An 18,689-nucleotide genomic window follows, 5' to 3' on the forward strand; every position below is an offset into this window, starting at 1 on the left:
ACTGCCTGCGAATCTGCAAAAACCACTACAGATTGTTCTGATGTGAGAGGTGTGTCCCATTACACAGCATCTTGTTCATACTTGGGTTGACACTTGCACAGGGAAAGAGGGAGGGAAAGAGGGAGGGAAAGCACAGTTCATTACTGTTGCTTTGGAGAAGACAAAGAAGAGGGAACTCATGTTCACTCAGTGGAATTCTTCACCTGAAGCCATTCCTCATAAAAGGAAGAATAATTTCCGTTAGTGGTGACTGCTCTTCTCCTTACTTTGCCTAGATTAAAAACTACAAAACGTGCTCTTGGTGGAGGCTGCAAGAGCTGTGCCACTTATAGTTATTGAATGTCACTGGACTGAGACAGTTTACCATCATCCATCCCACCCCAGGGGTCTGGATACTGGGTTAACCTGACACCATTCACCCCAGTTATGGAAACTAAGCACTTTCCAAGTGCTGGGAGCTGCTGTAGGTACATCCTCATCTGAGGGCTGATGCTGGCACCTCACACCTGCTTCATAAGCAGAGTGATAACTTGTTTAGAGAGCTGGGAAGGTAAATGGGGAGAGTGTATCTGGTGAACCAGCCACCATTATCTTTTTGCACTGTGAGATCATGAATACATCCCTCCTAGATGCAAGTTATCAAAGAAATCATAAAAGTCATAGAATAGTTTGGGTTGGAAGGGACCTTAAAGATCATCTAGTTCCAAACCCCCTGCGCTCTGGGCAGGGGGGCCACCGACTACATCAGGTGGGTCCATGCTCAGGGCCCCATCCAACCAGGCCTTGAACACTGCCAGGGAAGTTAGTACAACCCTACTAGTTAATCAAAACAAATCACTGGTGGGAGCAGTTTTTATCTCTTGTTCCCCAATACCTCGGGCCATGTGGGCCGACAGGCCTATTCAATGGCACTTGTTTCTCAAGAAAGAGCTGAAGAAGTGGATGTAAGGCCTAATCACTGTGACTTTTAGTTGTGGGAAACCAACAAATAGAGCTACCAATTGGAACACTTCTCCACAACCCATAAATTGACAGGAGGACTTCTGCTGGCCCAGTTCCCTTGGGACTGCCTCACTGCCACCTGTCCTGTAGCTTGTAGTTACAGCAACAACAGGGCCTTTTGGGCTGCCTGATGCTGTGGTGGGTTGGGGTGTAGTTTCCCGGCAAGGACTGCCATGGCAGCAGGATGTGGCTGTCATGGCCCTGCAAACCTTTGTGCCCAGGTGCAGTGAGGGCTGGCAGCTCCCTCAGGCCCGGGAGCTGGGAGCTGAGTGCGCTGACACCACAGTCTGTCTGTCCCACTGTCCCCATCCACGGAGCAGGGCAGGCCTGGACACCCTCTGCAGGTTCAATCACCCCTGCAAGGTGATCATGGGTCATGTTCATGGTGATGAGACAGGATGAGTTCAGGCTGGGAAGTCATCTTGTAGCTCAGAGTCACGTGCAGGGATGGCCAGGCAGGGCTTAGGGAGCGAGCCAGGCAGGGCTGTTGTTCTGCTGGTGGGCTTGGCTCATTGGGGCCATGGCTGGGCTGGGAAAGGCTGGGGGAAGGTGGAAATGGACAACCTGCAGTGCTGCTGGAACAGGGACTGATAGCTCTGGTGTGAGCTGGAGGTGAATCCTGGGCCATGGAGGGTGGAAGGGAAGCTTTGGGGGCTGGGTGGCCTTGGCAATCACGGATGCCGTGTGGCTAGTAAGGCAGTTAATCAATATTTTTTGTTCCTGAGCTAGGAGAGATCCATGGCACAGTTAATGGACAAGGGAAGGATAATAAAATCCTCTAACACTGCATTTTTAGTCTTAGAAAGCCAGACATTACTTTATTCACAGTGCTGGGGGGTGTGTGTGACTGACAGAATCCCAACCTCCACACAGACACTGATGCAACGCTTTTTCACCTATATATACACTTTTAGCAAACAAAGAAATAATGTTCATTGGTTCTAAACTATACAATTCCTTTTCATTAATTAGTCTTCTATCCTCTATTGGTTATTAATTTCTCACTGTTCATAGTAATTAGGTTCATATTTTTAGTATCTTTTTCCCTCGGTAGGGATTTTCCAACATATATACTGAGTTTTTGTTAACCTCTCCTTTATCTTCTGGTTTCTGCAGAATGTCCATGTGGTCCATAAATTCTGCACTCCTTGTATCCAATTTCAACAATACATCTCTCTCTTCCCAGGCTTTGCTCATTAAAGCCTATCAAGGTTAGTTTATCAAAAGCTAAAGTTTCAGTAATTTTCCCAATTTTCTCACAATGTCAGTTTATGTTAAATTCTGCTGAATGCCAGCTAAATTTTAAGGCCACACACACTACTTATTAACAACTAATTAACAACCATTAAAAAATTGGAAAAGTTATATCAATTCCAATAATTCCACATGCACTATTTACCCAGTCCATTGCAGGGAAACCCACGTAGTGAGATCCGGTGGTAATGGAGGGCAGGGAGCATTTCCTGCCTGTGACATGATGTGCTGGGACAGAGTTTTCTTACACTCAGTCCTGCTCTCACTCCTTTACACTCCAATTATACCCACGGTTTGGCCATTTCCTTTTTCTACATATGGCATTAGCTATCTTGCTGCATCCTTAAGCATTCTGTGTCCTTAAGCAGATTATAGCCTAAAATTAATTCCAGTTTAATGGAAAATGTTATCAGTTTCCATGGAAATGACTTACTATGTGATTGTGGTTGTATTTCCTGTTGTGCTTAGGGCTAAAACCATTAGATGATCTGTATTTTTTACACTTTCTTGCAGTTCTCCTATAAATACCTATTACTCATAACTGGTCAGAACATTCAGTCTTCAAATGTGGAATTTTGGTTTTTATACTGTGATCTTATGCCAGACTATTAAACACTTAGGCTAAAGCAGTATTCAACAGAGATCCTTATACTTCCTTTTTATTATTTTAGGTCTGCAAAGCCAAATTCCTGCAGATAACTATCTGCTGTCAAGGAAATGGGCTGATATCCATGAGTGAAGAAAATCTTGAAGCTGGTCACTTGCCTTTGCTAGTTGGCTGATACTGAGATAAGAGCTCTGGTGTTCAGGAGGTAAGGGCTGCTGTGCCAGACAGCCCAGCATGGAGAACTACCCAAGTGATCTGTGAGTCCGAACCCACAGCGCTGGCCAGAGTGATCAGCTGAGCACAGGAAGAAGGGAGGGTTATGGTAAAGATATTTTGAGTTTATTTTTCATTATCCCACTCTGATTTGTTTGGTAGAAAATTAAATATGTTTCCCCAAGTTGAACCAGAGTGATCTCCCTGTCCTTGTCTCAGCCCACAAGTCTTTGGTCCTGATTTTCTCTCCCTGTCCAGCCAAGGTCAACACACCACAAGCACTGAGTACTAGTGCCTGCATTCCTCACTAAAGTGAGGCACAGACACTCAGCAGAGGAAGCATTTGTTTAAATACACTGTTTATTGGTATTTTTGCACTGAGTGAAGCTCCCAGAGAGGCTGGACTCCCTCAAAAAGGGTGTGCAGTCAGTGTAGAGGTTGTAATGGGAGTCTCTGGTTCCAGGCTCTTTGCCATGGACTCTTCAGCTGCCTTGGCTCTGACTTCCAGAGGAAATGTGTTTGCTGTAGAGGAAATGTTCGTCAGAAATTACCACAGCTGATAGAGCACTGTCTTCTCCATGTCCTGCATGCTATGGCCTGTGGCACCTGCTCCCCAGGGAGTCGAGGGTGGGTGGATACTCCTCCCAAACAATAGAGAAGGTAGAGAGGCCCTGCAGCAGTACCTCTCACTTAGACCCACCACAGCCAGATCATCCATTCCACAGAGAATTGTGCCAGCAGAAGAGCTTCTCAAACTACAACTATAACACATCTAAAAGCTTCTGATGGAAGCCACACCTTTAGTCCTTCAGCTACTTGACCTCCCAGTTAGGTCTGTATTTTGTGGGTGTCACCAATTTGGTTGCCTGAGGCCATTATAAGTTGATGAGCTGGAGTGGAGACCAAGGGCGAGGTTGGCCTGGCTGTGATGTGATGTGGCTCTTGTGACATCACAGGCATTGTGTCACAGTGGGGGCAGCTAGAGATGGCCCCAGCAGGTAACGCTGCCCCAGTCGAGCCTGGACAAGTGGTGAGTGCACACGCGCAGGGGTGAGGCTGCGCTGGGCGAGGGCCAGGGCCGAAACGCTGCCCCTGGGGCTGGGTTCTCCCTCTGCATCCGGGGCCAATCCTTCACCAGAACACCTGGGGCACCAAATGGTGCTGCTGCTGCTGGGGCAGTGGGACAGGCCTTGCTGCCTGCCAGCTGCCCTGGGGCCCTCTCCTTCCTGCTCCAAAACCCCACTGTTCCCATTCGTACTCCCCTCACCTCTTGCTCCTTCCCTCCCTTTCAACCCCACTCAACCCCTTCTCTCTCTCCTCCTGCAGGCCATGGCTGCGAAAATGTTTCTTCTCGTGCTTTTGCAAACCCTCATCCAGTACCCACAGATGGTGGGTGATGGGCTGGATGAGGTCACCCGTCTGCGCATGGAACTGCGTGAAAAGCTCCTGGACAGAGAGATGACTCGGCTGCTGCAGGAGCTGGAGCAGAGCAGCCTGGAGCACAGTGTCAGGGCCTGGGGAGCCCTGCTCTGGGCTGCCTTGCAACAGGGGGACTTCTGGGCTCTGGCTGGAGTCCTGGGCCTTCTCTTGTGGCTGTGGTTTATCCGCAGCAGAAGAAGCCGCCAGCCAGACAACAATGGGTGGGAGGAGGGGGCAGGAGATGGTGGTGGTGGTGGAAATGAAGGGGAAGAAAACCGTGATGCAATTGGGCAGGAAGTCAACAACGGTGATGCAATTGAAGGAGAAGACCATGATGCTGTAAATGAAGTAGAAGAAGATGATGTTATTCCCCACAACCTGAGATGGCTTTTAGAGGAGCACATACAGTGGCCTGTTCAGGACCTGGAGGAAGGCAGCGAGATGACAACTTTCCTGATGGACACCTTTGTGACTATCATTAGAGAGATCTTGTCAAACAGTTCATACCCAGTGCCGCAACGAGCCATTGGGGTGGGCAGTGCCTTTGAAGGTTGGAGTCCCCGGGAGGAGGATGTGGTGTACAGTGTCCTTGTACCTCTCAATCCTCCCCCGGGGCACACCTTCCATCTGGAGATGGACACCACAGGGCAGTTGCCTGGCAGGAACTTCTTCATCTGCGTGGAGCCGGTGTGCACCTGTCCAAGGGAGCAGCAGGATGACAACGTGCTGTGCCCCCTCCACCACCCCGAAGAAGAGCAGAGGAGGAACAAGGAGCCCAACTTCCTAAACACCTTCTGCACTGGCTCCTACCTGGATGTGGAGAAAACTGCCCGCTGGTTCTACCAGTTGGTGAGAGCGGTCTGGCCGGCTTTGCCTCAGTCACACAGTTGGCAAATAGTGCTGCTGCCCTCCAGCCGCTGCTGCAAATTCAAACTGACCAGAGGCAGACAGAGCCTGACGGTTGAGGTGCTCTTTGGGGTGCAAGTCAGCAATTCAGACATCTACGTGAGCAGCCAGCATACAGAGGCCCTCTTCACCCCAAGCACAGTGTGGCCTGAGACCTACGCCGTGGCAGAGATGAAGTTCTTCAGGATCATTGCTAATCAGGCTCCACGTAACAGCTGGCACCTCAAGTGCCTGCAGCTCTTGGCCCGAGCTCTTCTGGGGATAGGCTTCACCACCTATACCCTGAAGACCATTGTGATGCACCTCCTGAACACCGTACCTCTGTCAGGCTGGCGCATGACGCATTTCTTGCAGCGCCTGGAGGATACCATGGAGTACCTGCACGGCTCCCTGGAGGAGAAACGCCTTGACCACTTTGTTGTGGGCAACCGGACATTTCCTCAAGAGATTCTCTTGCCCCCTGATGTCAAAACCGCCGAGCCACCCAACCTCTTCCATCGCCTGGCACAGGATCCGGCCGCCCACACGCAGGCAATGGACGAGTGCCGTGAACTGGGACATCGGCTCTCAAGAATGCTGCACGACGGCCACTGAAAGAAGTCTTCCTGCACACAGCTGTGCTTGGGGGGCTCACAGCTGGTCAAAGACAAGCACCTCCTACCGCAAGGAAAAAAGTGAGGAGCATGTGGAACAGAGAGAGGGAAAGGAAAACCCTTTGCAGCAGCACTCTGCCATCAGCATTCCCCTCTGCCCAGCACAACCTGCAGTGATGACCAGGGGGGCTACAAAGATGACTTTCATCCTCCTTTCCCCTCCCACTCTCATGGCCATTGTGGCCATTTTGGGTGGACCCAGGAATTCTTTCTGGTACCTCCAGCTGCTCAGGGCTCAAGTGATAGGCATCGCCACTATTGCTCCTTGTGTTCGTGGTGGCCTGACTGGAGAATCTGCTCATCCCAAAGCATATCTCTCATTTATCCCTGAAGGGCTATCTTTAGGTCAAGGTTACACTCACCCTACTGGACCTGACCTGAAATTTTTTAGATATAAATTTAAAAGTTTTTCTTTAGTGTATATATATATTTAAAACTAATAGGACATAGAGATATTTACTATAGCACATAGATCTATAATTTATTGAATATAACATTAGTTTTTTATAAAAGCATAGCACAAAAAAATCTGGCCCCACTTGTCCCCTTAAGGGACACCTTTAGGTCACCATTGCACGAAGTCTGTCATCCCCAGACACAGTTGCAGCTGACCTTAATCTTTTAATATATAACCAAATAATTTTTAATTTAATGCATACTTATATTTTATAGGTAGTTGACTTGATATAATATTAGTATTACATAAATATAGTACCAATAGATCTCCCACTCTTTGTTTCAACACGTATTAACGCTCGGTAGTCACTGCATTTAGGACTGGCAATCCAGAAACTCCTTTCCCCTTGCTTCAATAAAGAGTGCTATTCTAGAATCTGGATCGTGCAAGTTTGTGTGGAACTCCACCAGGCCCAGAGGCTTGGTAAATCACACTAGTTGTAAGTCTGTGCTCATGAACAGTCACATTGACCTCAAGCAAACTGAGAGTGCTGAATGGCTTCTCATCCTAAATTAGGCCTCCTACCACCCGGTCCCTCTGCTCATCGAATCACAGAATGCTTTGGGCTGGAAGGGACCTTAAAATTCATCTGGTTCCAACCCACCTGCCATGGGCAGGCACACCTTCCAGTAGACCAGCTTTCTCCAAGTCCCAGCCCACCAGGCCTTTAACACTCCCAGACCTGTTCTCTGCTCTTGTCCTTCCCTCTCATAGACTGGGCATTTTGCACCAGGCACCTCAAGAGAGCAGAGCGATCCTTTCGAAGGGGAGCTCTGTGCAGGCTAGAAACGCAGCCACCAATGGCCTCTGGCTGGAACCAGAGATTTAGGGATCCCCCTCTGCTCCTGCAGAGGCACAACAAGTGAAGGGCTGGAGAGCTGCTTGCCCTCTGCAGAACGTCCATCTTCCTTTGTCTCTAGTTGCTTCCGCGTCTTCTTAAAGCAACTTGAGCAGGGGGAGAGAGAAAGAACCCTTTCCAGATGCTTGGCTTGCCCAAATCACCCCCACTGTGGAATAAAGGATGGCAGTTGTCCTCAAAGGACTGGAGGAGTTTCTTTCCTCCCCTCTGGTAGCTCTTCCTTTTGTAGGGGGATCCTTTCTCTTGTGTGGGTTGAGAGATCCTGGATCCCAGTCTCACTGAATTATTGCCATGGGTGGGAACCAAATCCCTGGGAGTGTGTGTGTGCATGTGGGGAAGGGCTGGGCCTGGACCTGCAGCTGCCTGCTAAGGCCTGCACATCAGGCCTGTGCTGAGGGCACAGGGCAGAGCTGAAGGCAAGGCCTGCTGCCCACGCAGAGCACAGGGCAGAGCTGAAGGCCCAAAACATGCCCGTGTCGAGAGCAGAAGGCTGGAACAGGCCATGACAGCAGTGGCAACAAAGGCCAGACCCCTCCAGCACAAAGAGGCAGCCGAGCACACCCATGTGCTGCCAGGGGCATTTTGGGGGCACTACTGAGCCAGTCCCTCTGGAGGGATGGGCAATTCCCAAGGACAAAACAGAACCACACTGAGGTGTCCAGACTCTGTCAGGGCGGCAAAGCAGAGTCGTGAAACCACTGTGGTCCTGCTGGAAATGATCTCTCTTTTCATTAACTTGTTAATAATTGTTTTAACTAATAATACACAGTCTGTTGAATCACTTGCCGCTTGCATTCAGCAGCATTTGACATGAGCTGCTATTGTGGGAGCGCAGCTTGAGAAAACACTGAAACTTTCAGTTTTGATAAAGTAACTCTGATAGCGAGAGAAAGGTGTGTTGCTGAAGTTGGAAATCGAGCATGCAGAATTTATGGACCACAAGGATATTTTACAGAAACCAGAAGATAAAGAAGAGACTCTAGGAGACTCGATATATGTAACGGAAAGTCCGTACTGGGGCAAAAACAGAATAAAAAGATCAAAAGTATGGACATAATTCACATGAACAGGGAGGAATTAATAACCAGTAGAGGAGAGATTACTCCTTAGTGAAAGTGAATTATGTCATTTAGGAACAATGAACATTCATTTCTTTCTTTCCTAAAAATTAATAAAGAGGTGAAAAACAGTTGCATTGGTGTCTGGGTAGCGGTCGGGATTCTGTAGGACACGGACACAGCCAGGATTGTGAATAAAGTAATGCCTTGCTTTCTAACAGTAAAATGCAGTGTTAGAGGGTTTTATTGTGGCATGGATTTTGGAGGATTTTTAGTGACAGGTGTACAAGTCTGATGAGAAGCGTTTGAGAGAACTGGGTGTGTATAGCAGGAGGAAAAAGAAGTTCAGGGGGGACCTAATCGTTCTCTTACAACCAGAAAGGAAGTGGTAGCCAGGCAGGGGATGGCTTGTTCTCCCAGGGAACAAGCACTGCGACAAGAGGAAAGGGCGTCAAGTTGTGCCAGGGGGGATTTCCATTGGATCCTAGGAAAAATTCCTTCGCCAAAAAGCTTATCAAGTTTGGGAACAGAGTGCCCAGGGAAAAGGCTAAGTAACCATCCATGGAGGCATTTAAAGGGTCTGTTGATGTGTCATTTGGGGACATGGTTTATTGGTGGAATAGGCAGTGTAAGGTTGGCAGTTGGACAAAAGATCTCCAAGATCTTCTCCAACCTCCGTGACTCAGAGATTTAACTTCAGCTCAAGCAGTGTGGAGTCCAGGCTTGCAGTCCAACACCCTCAAGGGTCCCTTCAAACATGGCTCTTCCATGTGACTGCCACTGAGGAACAGATGAGAATAAATGCAAAAGAAAGGAGAATGGAAGTTCTTGGAAGAAGATTAACTCCAAGGCAGCCTTAAGCCTTACACCAGGGCCACTGGAAGTTGCTGAGCTGGGCTGGGGACGAAGGGCGGGGCTGTCCTGGCTGTGATGTGATGTGGCTCTTGTGACATCACAGGCATTGTGTCACAGTGGGGGCAGCTAGAGATGGCCCCAGCAGGTAACGCTGCCCCAGTCGAGCCTGGACAAGTGGTGAGTGCACACGTGCAGGGGCGAGGCTGCGCTGGGCGAGGGCCGGGGCCGAAACGCTGCCCCTGGGGCTGGGTTCTCCCTCTGCACCCAGGGCCAATCCCTCACCAGAACACCTGGGGCACCAAATGGTGCTGCTGCTGCTGGGGCAGTGGGACAGGCCTTGCTGCCTGCCAGCTGCCCTGGGGCCCTCTCCTTCCTGCTCCACATCCCCGCTTCTCCCATTCGTACTCCCCTCACCTCTCGCTCCTTCCCTCCCTTTCAACCCCACTCAACCCCTTCTCTCTCTCCTCCTGCAGGCCATGGCTGCGAGAATGTTTCTTCTTGTGCTTTTGCAAACCCTCATCCAGTACCCACAGATGGTGGGTGATGGACTGGATGAGGTCACCCGTCTGCGCATGGAGCTGCGTGAAAAGCTCCTGGACAGAGAGATGACTCGGCTGCTGCAGGAGCTGGAGCAGAGCAGCCTGGAGCACAGTGTCAGGGCCTGGGGAGCCCTGCTCTGGGCTGCCTTGCAACAGGGGGACTTCTGGGCTCTGGCTGGAGTCCTGGGCCTTCTCTTGTGGCTGTGGTTTATCTGCAGCAGAAGAAGCCGCCAGCCCATCAACAATGGGTGGGAGGAGGGGGCAGGAGATGGCGATGGTGGTGGAAATGAAGGGGAAGAAAACCGTGATGCGATTGTGTGGGAAGTCAACAACGATGGTGCAAATGAAGGAGAAAACCACGATGTTGTAAATGAAGTAGAAGAAGAAGATGATGTTATTGCCCACAACCTGAGACGGCGTTTAGAGGAGCACATAGAGCACCTGCTGCAAGGAAGAGCGATGACAAATTTAGTGATGGACAGCTTTATGATGTTCTTTGGACACCTCTTGTCTGACAGTTCATATCCAGTGCCGCAACGAGCCATTGGGGTGGGCAGTGCCTTTGAAGGTTGGAGTCCCCGGGAAGAGGATGTGGTGTACAGTGTCCTTGTACCTCTCACTCCTCCCCGGGGGCACACCTTCCATCTGGAGATGGACACCTCAGGCCACATACCTGGCAGGAACTTCTTCATCCGCGTGGAGCCGGTGTGCACCTGCCCAAGGGAGCAGCAGGATGACAACGTGCTGTGCTCCCTCCACCACCCAGAGGATGAGCAGAGGAGGAACGAGGAGCCCAACTTCCTAAACACCCTCTGCACTGGCTCCTACCTGGATGTGGAGAAAACTGCCCGCTGGTTCTACCAGTTGGTGAGAGCGGCCTGGCCGGCTTTGCCTCAGTCACACAGTTGGCAAATAGTGCTGCTGCCCTCCAGACGCTCCTGCAAATTCAAGCTGACCAGAGGCAGAGAGAGCCTGACGGTTGAGGTGCTCTTTGGGGTGCAAGTCGGCAATTCAGACATCTACGTGAGCAGCCAGCATACAGAGGCCCTCTTCACCCCAAGCACAGTGTGGCCTGAGACCTACGCCGTGGCAGAGATGAAGTTCTTTAGGCTCATTGCCTGGCAGGCTCCACCTAAAAGCTGGCACCTCAAGTGCCTGCATGTCTTGGCCCGAGCTCTTCTGGGGATAGACTTCTCCACCTATACCCTGAAGACCATTGTGATGCACCTCCTGAACACCATACCTCTGTCAGGCTGGCGCATGAGGCATTTCCGCCAACGGCTGGAGGATACCATGGAGTACCTGCACAGTTCCCTGGAGGAGAAACGCCTTGACCACTTTGTTGTGGGCAACCGGACATTTCCTCAAGAGATTCTCTTGCCCCCTGATGTCAAAACCGCCGAGCCACCCAACCTCTTCCATCGCCTGGCACAGGATCCGGTCGCCCACACGCAGGCAATGGACGAGTGCCGTGAACTGGGACATCGGCTCTCAAGAATGCTGCACGACGGCCACTGAAAGTCTTCCTGCACACAGCTGTGCTTGGGGGGCTCACAGCTGGTCAAAGACAAGCACCTCCTACCGCAAGGAAAAAAGTGAGGAGCATGTGGAACAGAGAGAGGGAAAGGAAAACCCTTTGCAGCAGCGCTCTGCCATCAGCATTCCCCTAACAGCAGTCTGCCCAGCTCAGCCTCCAGTGATGACCAGGGGGGCTACAAAGATGACTTTCATCCTCCTTTCCCCTCCCACTCTCATGGTCATTGTGGCCCTTTTAGATGGGCCCAGGAATTCCTTCTGGTACCTCCAGCTGCTCAGGGCTCAAGTGATAGGCATCGCCACTATTGCTCCTTGTGTTCGTGGTGGCCTGGCTGGAGAATCTGCTCATCCCAAAGCATATCTCTCATTGATCCCTGAAGGGCCATCTTTAGGCCAGCATTGTGCTCACTCTCTTGGACCTGACCTGAAATTTTTTAGATATAAATTTAAATGTTTTTCTTTAGTATATATAGATTTAAAACTAATAGGACATAGAGATATTTACTATAGCACATAGATCTATAATTTATTGAATATAACATTAGTTTTATATAGATGCATAGCACAAATAAATCTGGTCCCACTCCTTTTCAATTTATATTTTTTAGGTAATATTACATATATCTCTTGATATTTTTTATAGCACATAGATAATTAACTTGATAGAATAATATTTTTATATACAAATAAATCTCTCACAATCTTTCTGCTTGTCCCCTAAAGGGACACCTTTAGGTCAGCATTGCATGAAGTCTGTCATCCCCAGACACAGTTGCAACTGACCTTAATCTTTTAATATATAACCACATAATTTTTAATTTAATGCATACTTATATTTCATAGGTAGTTCACTTGATATAATATTAGTATTACATAAATATAGCACCAATAGATCTCCCACTCTTTGTTTCAACACATATTAACGCTCGGTAGTCACTGCATTTAGGACTGGCAATCCAGAAATCGCTTTACCCTTGCTTCAATAAAGAGTGCTATTCTAGAATCTGGATCGTGCAAGTTTGTGTAGAACTCCACCAGGCCCAGAGGCTTGGTAAAACACACTAGTTGTGAGTCTGTGCTCATGAACAGTCACATTGACCTCAAGCAAACTGAGAGTGCTGAATGGCTTCTCATCCTAAATTAGGCCTCCTGCCACCCGGCCCCTCTGCTCATCGAATCACAGAATGCCTTGGGCTGGAAGGGACCTTAAAATTCATCTGGTTCCAAACCCCCTGCCATGGGCAGGCACACCTTCCAGTAGACCAGGTTTCTCCAAGTCCCAGTCCACCAGGCCTTTAACACTCCCAGACCTGTTCTCTGCTCTTCTCCTTCCCTCTCATAGACTGGGCATTTTGCACCAGGCACCTCAAGAGAGCAGAGCGATCCTTTCGAAGGGGAGCTCTGTGCAGGGTAGAAACGCAGCCACCAATGGCCTCTGGCTGGAACCAGAGATTTAGGGATCCCCCTCTGCTCCTGCAGAGGCACAACAAGTGAAGGGCTGGAGAGCTGCTTGCCCTCTGCAGAACGTCCATCTTCCCTTATCTCTAGTTGCTTCTGCGTCTTCTTAAAGCAACCTCAGCAGGGGGAGAGAGAAAGAACCCTTTCCAGACACTTGGCTTGCCCAAATCACCCCCACTGTGGAATAAAGGATGGCAGTTGTCCTCAAAGGACTGGAGGAGTTTCTTTCCTCCTCTCTGGCAGCTCTTCCTTTTGCAGGGGGATCCTTTCTCTTGTGTGGGTTGTGAGATCCTGGATCCCAATCTCACTGATTTATTGCCATGGGTGGGAACCAAGTCCCTGGGAGTGTGTGTGTGCATGTGGGGAAGGGCTGGGCCTGGACCTGCAGCTGCCTGCTAAGGCCTGCACATCAGGCCTGTGCTGAGGGCACAGGGCAGAGCTGAAGGCAAGGCCTGCTGCCCATGCAGAGCACAGGGCAGAGCTGAAGGCCCAAAACATGCCCGTGTCGAGAGCAGAAGGCTGGAACAGGCCACGACAGCAGTGGCAGCAAAGGCCAGACCCCTCCAGCACAAAGAGGCAGCCGAGCACACCCATGTGCTGCCAGGGGCATTTTGGGGGCACTACTGAGCCAGTCCCTCTGGAGGGATGGGCAATTCCCAAGGACAAAACAGAACCACACTGAGGTGTCCTAACTCTGTCAGGGTGGCAAAGCGGAATCCTGCAAGCACTGTGGTCCTGCTGGAAATGATCTCTCTTTTCTAATGTTTTAAGGGTTCATTAACTCATTAATTAATTGCTTTAACTAATGATACACAGTCTATTGAATCACTTGCCGCTTGCCTTCTGCAGCGTTTGACATGAGCTGCTATTGTGGGAGCACAGCTTGGGAAAATACTGAAACTTTCAGTTTTGATAAAGCAACTCTGATAGGGAGAGAAAGGTGTGTTGCTGAAGTTGGAAATCGAGCATGCAGAATTTATGGACCACAAGGATATTTTACAGAAACCAGAAGATAAAGAAGAGACTCTAGGAGACTCGGTATATGTAAAGGAAAGTCCGTACCGGGGCAAAAACAGAATAAAAGGATCAAAAGTATGGACTTAATTCGCATGAACAGGGAGGAATTAATAACCAGTAGAGGAGAGATCAATCCTCAATGAAAGTGAATTATGTCATTTAGGACCGATGAACATTCATTTCTTTCTTTCCTAAAAATTAATAAAGAGGTGAAAAACAGTTGCATTGGTGTCTGGGTAGCGGTCGGGATTCTGTAGGACACGGACACAGCCAGGATTGTGAATAAAGTAATGCCTTGCTTTCTAACAGTAAAATGCAGTGTTAGAGGGTTTTACTGTCCCATGGGTTTTGGAGGATTTTTAGTGACAGGTGTACAAGTCTGATGGGAAGTGTTTGAGAGAACTGGGTGTGTTTAGCAGGAGGAAAAAGAAGTTCAGGGGGGACCTAATCGTTCTCTTACAACCAGAAAGGAAGTGGTAACCAGGCGGGGGATGGCTTGTTCTCCCAGGGAACAAGCACTGCGACAAGAGGAAAGGGCGTCAAGTTGAGCCAGGGGGGATTTCCATTGGATCCTAGGAAAAATTCCTTCACCAAAAAGCTTATCAAGTTTGGGAACAGAGTGCCCAGGGAAAAGGCTAAGTAACCATCCATGGAGGCATTTAAAGGGTCTGTTGATGTGTCATTTGGGAACATGGTTTATTGGTGGAATAGGCAGTGTAAGGTTGGCAGTTGGACAAAAGATCTCCAAGGTCTTCTCCAACCTCCGTGACTCAGAGATTTAACTTCAGCTCAAGCAGTGTGGAGTCAGGCCTTGCACTCCAACACCCTCAAGGGTCCCTTCAAACATGGCTCTTCCATGTGACTGCCACTGAGGAACAGATGAGAATAAATGCAAAAGAAAGGAGAATGAAAGTTCTTGGAAGAAGATTAACTCCAAGGCAGCCTTAAGCCTTACACCAGGGCCACTGGAAGTTGCTGAGTTGGGCTGGGGACGAAGGGCGGGGCTGGCCTGGCTGTGATGTGATGTGGCTCTTGTGACATCACAGGCATTGTGTCACAGTGGGGGCAGCTAGAGATGGCCCCAGCAGGTAACGCTGCCCCAGTCGAGCCTGGACAAGTGGTGAGTGCACACGCGCAGGGGTGAGGCTGCGCTGGGCGAGGGCCGGGGCCGAAACGCTGCCCCTGGGGCTGGGTTCTCCCTCTGCACCCAGGGCCAATCCCTCACCAGAACACCTGGGGCACCAAATGGTGCTGCTGCTGCTGGGGCAGTGGGACAGGCCTTGCTGCCTGCCAGCTGCCCTGGGGCCCTCTCCTTCCTGCTCCACATCCCCGCTGCTCCCATTTGTACTCCCCTCACCTCTCGCTCCTTCCCTCCCTTTCAGCCCCACTCAACCCCTTCTCTCTCTCCTCCTGCAGACCATGGCTGTTACAATGTTTTTTCTCGTGCTTTTGCAAACCCTCATCCAGTACCCACAGATGGTGGGTGATGGGCTGGATGAGGACACCCGTCTGCACATGGAGCTGCGTGCAGAGCTCCTGGACAGAGAGATGACTCGGCTGCTGCAGGAGCTGGAGCAGAGCAGCCTGGAGCGCAGTGTCAGGGCCTGGGGAGCCCTGCTCTGGACTGCCTTGCAACAGGGGGACTTCTGGGCTCTGGTTGTAGTCCTGAGCCTCCTCTTGTGGCTGTGGTTTGTCTGCCGGAGAAGGAGCCACGAGCCAGACAACAATGGCCGAGAGGAAGAGGAAGGCAGAGAAGACAATGAAGATGCCTATGAAGAAGAAGAACTCACTTTTGAGAATGCTTTGAGATGGGTTTTAGTGCACATGATAAAGTGGTCTGTTCAGGATCTGAAGAGAGGTTGCGAAGACACAACTGTCCTGATGGAAAACTTCACATTTGTCTTTGGTCACCTCTTGTCAGACAGTTCATACCCAGTGCCTCAACGAGCCATTGGAGTGGGAAGTGCCTTTGAAGGCTGGAGTCCCCGGGAAGAGGATGTGGTGTACAGTGTCCTTGTACCTCTCAATCCTCCCCCGGGGCACACCTTCCATCTGGAGATGGACACCTCAGGCCACATACCCGGCAGGAACTTCTTCATCCGCGTGGAGCCGGTGTGCACCTGCCCAAGGGAGCAGCAGGATGACAACGTGCTGTGCTCCCTCCATCACCCAGAAGAAGAGCAGAGAAGGAACGAGGAGCCCAACTTCCTAAACACCCTCTGCACTGGCTCCTACCTGGATGTGGAGAAAACTGCCCGCTGGTTCTACCAGTTGGTGAGAGCGGCCTGGCCGGCTTTGCCTCAGTCACACAGTTGGCAAATAGTGCTGCTGCCCTCCAGTCGCTCCTGCAAATTCAAGCTGACCAGAGGCAGAGAGAGCCTAACAGTTGACGTGCTCTTTGGGGTGCAAGTCGGCAATTCAGACATCTACGTGAGCAGCCAGTATACAGAGTCCCTCTTCACCCCAAGCACAGTGTGGCCTGAGACCTACGCCGTGGCAGAGATGAAGTTCTTCAGGCACATTGCCAATCAGGCTCCACGTGACAGCTGGCACCTCAAGTGCCTGCAGCTCTTGGCCCGTGCTCTGGTGGGCATAGGCTTCTCCACTTACATGATGAAGACCATTGTGATGCACCTCCTGAACACCATACCCGTGTCACGGTGGGGCAAAAGGCAAGTCCTGCGGCGGCTGGGGGATTCCATGGAGTACCTGCGCGGCTCCCTGGAGGAGAAACGCCTTGACCACTTTGTTGTGGGCAACCAGACATTTCCTCAAGAGATTCTCTTGCCCCCTGATGTCAAAACCGCCGAGCCACCCAACCTCTTCCATCGCCTGGCACAGGATCCGACCGCCCACACCCAGGCCATGAGGGAGTACCAAGAACTTTGGGGTCGGATCGAAAGAATTGTCGTCTACGGCCAGTGAAAGACATCTTCACATAGAGAGTTGTGCTTGGGGGGCTCACAGCTGGTCAAAGACAACCACCTCATACCACAAGGAAAAAGAGAGGAGGGCATGGGACAGAGCGAACAAAGAGAAAACCCTGTGCAGCAGCACTCTGCCATCAGCATTCCCCTCTCTGCCCAGCACAGTCTCCAGTGATGACCTGGGGGGTTAAAAAGATGACTTTCATCCTCCTTTATCCTCACACTCTCATGGTCATTGTGGCCATTGTAGATGAGCCCAGGAACTCTTTCTGGTGCCTATAACATGTGATTGTTCCATCACTTTGGAGAGGCCAAAAATTACAGTATAAATGCAGTAAGGATGTGGGACAGAAAAAGAAAGACCAAAAAAAAGAGCAGAAAAGGTAGAGGGGGAAGAGCAGCTCTGCTTACTCGGGATCAGTCAGTAGACTGTATCTCTCCTTGTCCCCTGAACAGACATCTCTAGGTCAGCATTGCACAAACTGTGTTGGACCTGACCTGAAATTTTTTAAATATAACTTTAGAAAGTTTTATTTCATATATATATTTTAGCTAATATTACATATATCTCTTGATATTTATTATAGCACATAGATAATTAACATGATAGAATAGCACTTTTAGATATTAATATAGCATTAATAAATCTCTCACAGTCTTGTCCCCTTAAGGGACACCTTTAGGTCAGCCTTGTGCCAAGACTGCCATCCCTTGACTCTGTTGGAGCTGACCTTAATTTTTTTAATATATAAATCCATAAGTTTATAAATTTTTAGATATAGAGATAATATATACTGTAGGAAATTTATTTCATATAATATTATTAGTACATAAGTATAGCACCAATTCATCAGTCCCAGCACATTTTAATGCCCTGTAGTCACTGCATTTAGGACTGGCAATCCAGAAACTCCTTTCCCCTTGCTTCAATAAAGAGTGCTATTCTAGAATCTGGATCGTGCAAGTTTCTATGGAACACAACCAGGCCCAGAGGCTTGGTAAATCACACCAGTTGTGAGTCTGTGCTCATGAACAGTCACATTGACCTCAAGCAAACTGAGAGTGCTGAATGGCTTCTCATCCCAAATTAGGCCTCCTGCCACCCGGCCCCTCTGCTCATCGAATCACAGAATGCCTTGGGCTGGAAGGGACCTTAAAATTCATCTGGTTCCAACCCCCCTGCCATGGGCAGGCACACCTTCCAGTAGACCAGGTTTCTCCAAGCCCCAGCCCACCAGGCCTTTAACACTCCCAGACCTGTTCTCTGCTCTTCTCCTTCCCTCTCATAGACTGGGCATTTTGCACCAGGCACCTCAAGAGAGCAGAGCGATCCTTTCGAAGGGGAGCTCTGTGCAGGGTAGAAACGCAGCCACCAATGGCCTCTGACTGGAGCCAGAGATTTAGGGATCCCCCTCTGCTCCTGCAGAGGCACAACAAGTGAAGGGCTGGAGAGCTGCTTGCCCTCTGCAGAACGTCCATCTTCCCTTGTCTCTAGTTGCTTCTGCGTCTTCTTAAAGCAACCTCAGCAGGGGGAGAGAGAAAGAACCCTTTCCAGACACTTGGCTTGCCCAAATCACCCCCACTGTGGAATAAAGGATGGCAGTTGTCCTCAAAGGACTGGAGGAGTTTCTTTCCTCCCCTCTGGCAGCTCTTCCTTTTGCAGGGGGATCCTTTCTCTTGTGTGGGTTGTGAGATCCTGGATCCCAATCTCACTGATTTATTGCCATGGGTGGGAACCAAGTCCCTGGGAGTGTGTGTGTGCATGTGGGGAAGGGCTGGGCCTGGACCTGCAGCTGCCTGCTAAGGCCTGCACATCAGGTCTGTGCTGAGGGCACAGGGCAGAGCTGAAGGCAAGGCCTGCTGCCCACGCAGAGCGCAGGGCAGAGCTGAAGGCCCAAAACATGCCCGTGTCGAGAGCAGAAGGCTGGA

The 18,689-nt window shown here is 50.1% G+C and overlaps 1 protein-coding gene across 5 annotated transcripts; it reads left to right on the plus strand.

Moving 5' to 3' along the window:
- The first annotated feature begins 4,056 nt into the window (after positions 1-4,056).
- LOC127461229 (inositol 1,4,5-trisphosphate receptor-interacting protein-like 1) lies at positions 4,057-18,567 on the plus strand. 5 transcript variants are annotated; one of them, XM_051768854.1, is made up of 4 exons: positions 4,057-4,106; positions 4,403-4,486; positions 9,841-10,390; positions 15,809-18,567. In XM_051768854.1, the coding sequence occupies exons 1-4, from the start codon at positions 4,062-4,064 to the stop codon at positions 16,756-16,758; spliced, it is 1,629 nt and encodes a 542-aa protein (XP_051624814.1). In that variant the 5' UTR covers positions 4,057-4,061; the 3' UTR covers positions 16,759-18,567. The 5 variants fall into 5 exon arrangements, 4 of the variants coding, with proteins under 4 accessions (XP_051624814.1, XP_051624812.1, XP_051624813.1 ...); XR_007899993.1 differs by lacking the exons at positions 9,841-10,390; positions 15,809-18,567 and adding an exon at positions 11,419-11,761 and having other exon boundaries at positions 4,403-6,075; XM_051768852.1 differs by lacking the exon at positions 9,841-10,390 and having other exon boundaries at positions 4,403-5,932; positions 16,696-18,567.
- The last annotated feature ends 122 nt before the right edge of the window (positions 18,568-18,689 follow it).

This window comes from Manacus candei, unplaced genomic scaffold (genome assembly GCF_025592945.1).
Source record: "Manacus candei isolate 608988 ecotype Guabito, Panama unplaced genomic scaffold, ASM2559294v1 h1tg000097l, whole genome shotgun sequence".
NCBI classification, from domain to species: Eukaryota; Metazoa; Chordata; class Aves; order Passeriformes; family Pipridae; genus Manacus; species Manacus candei.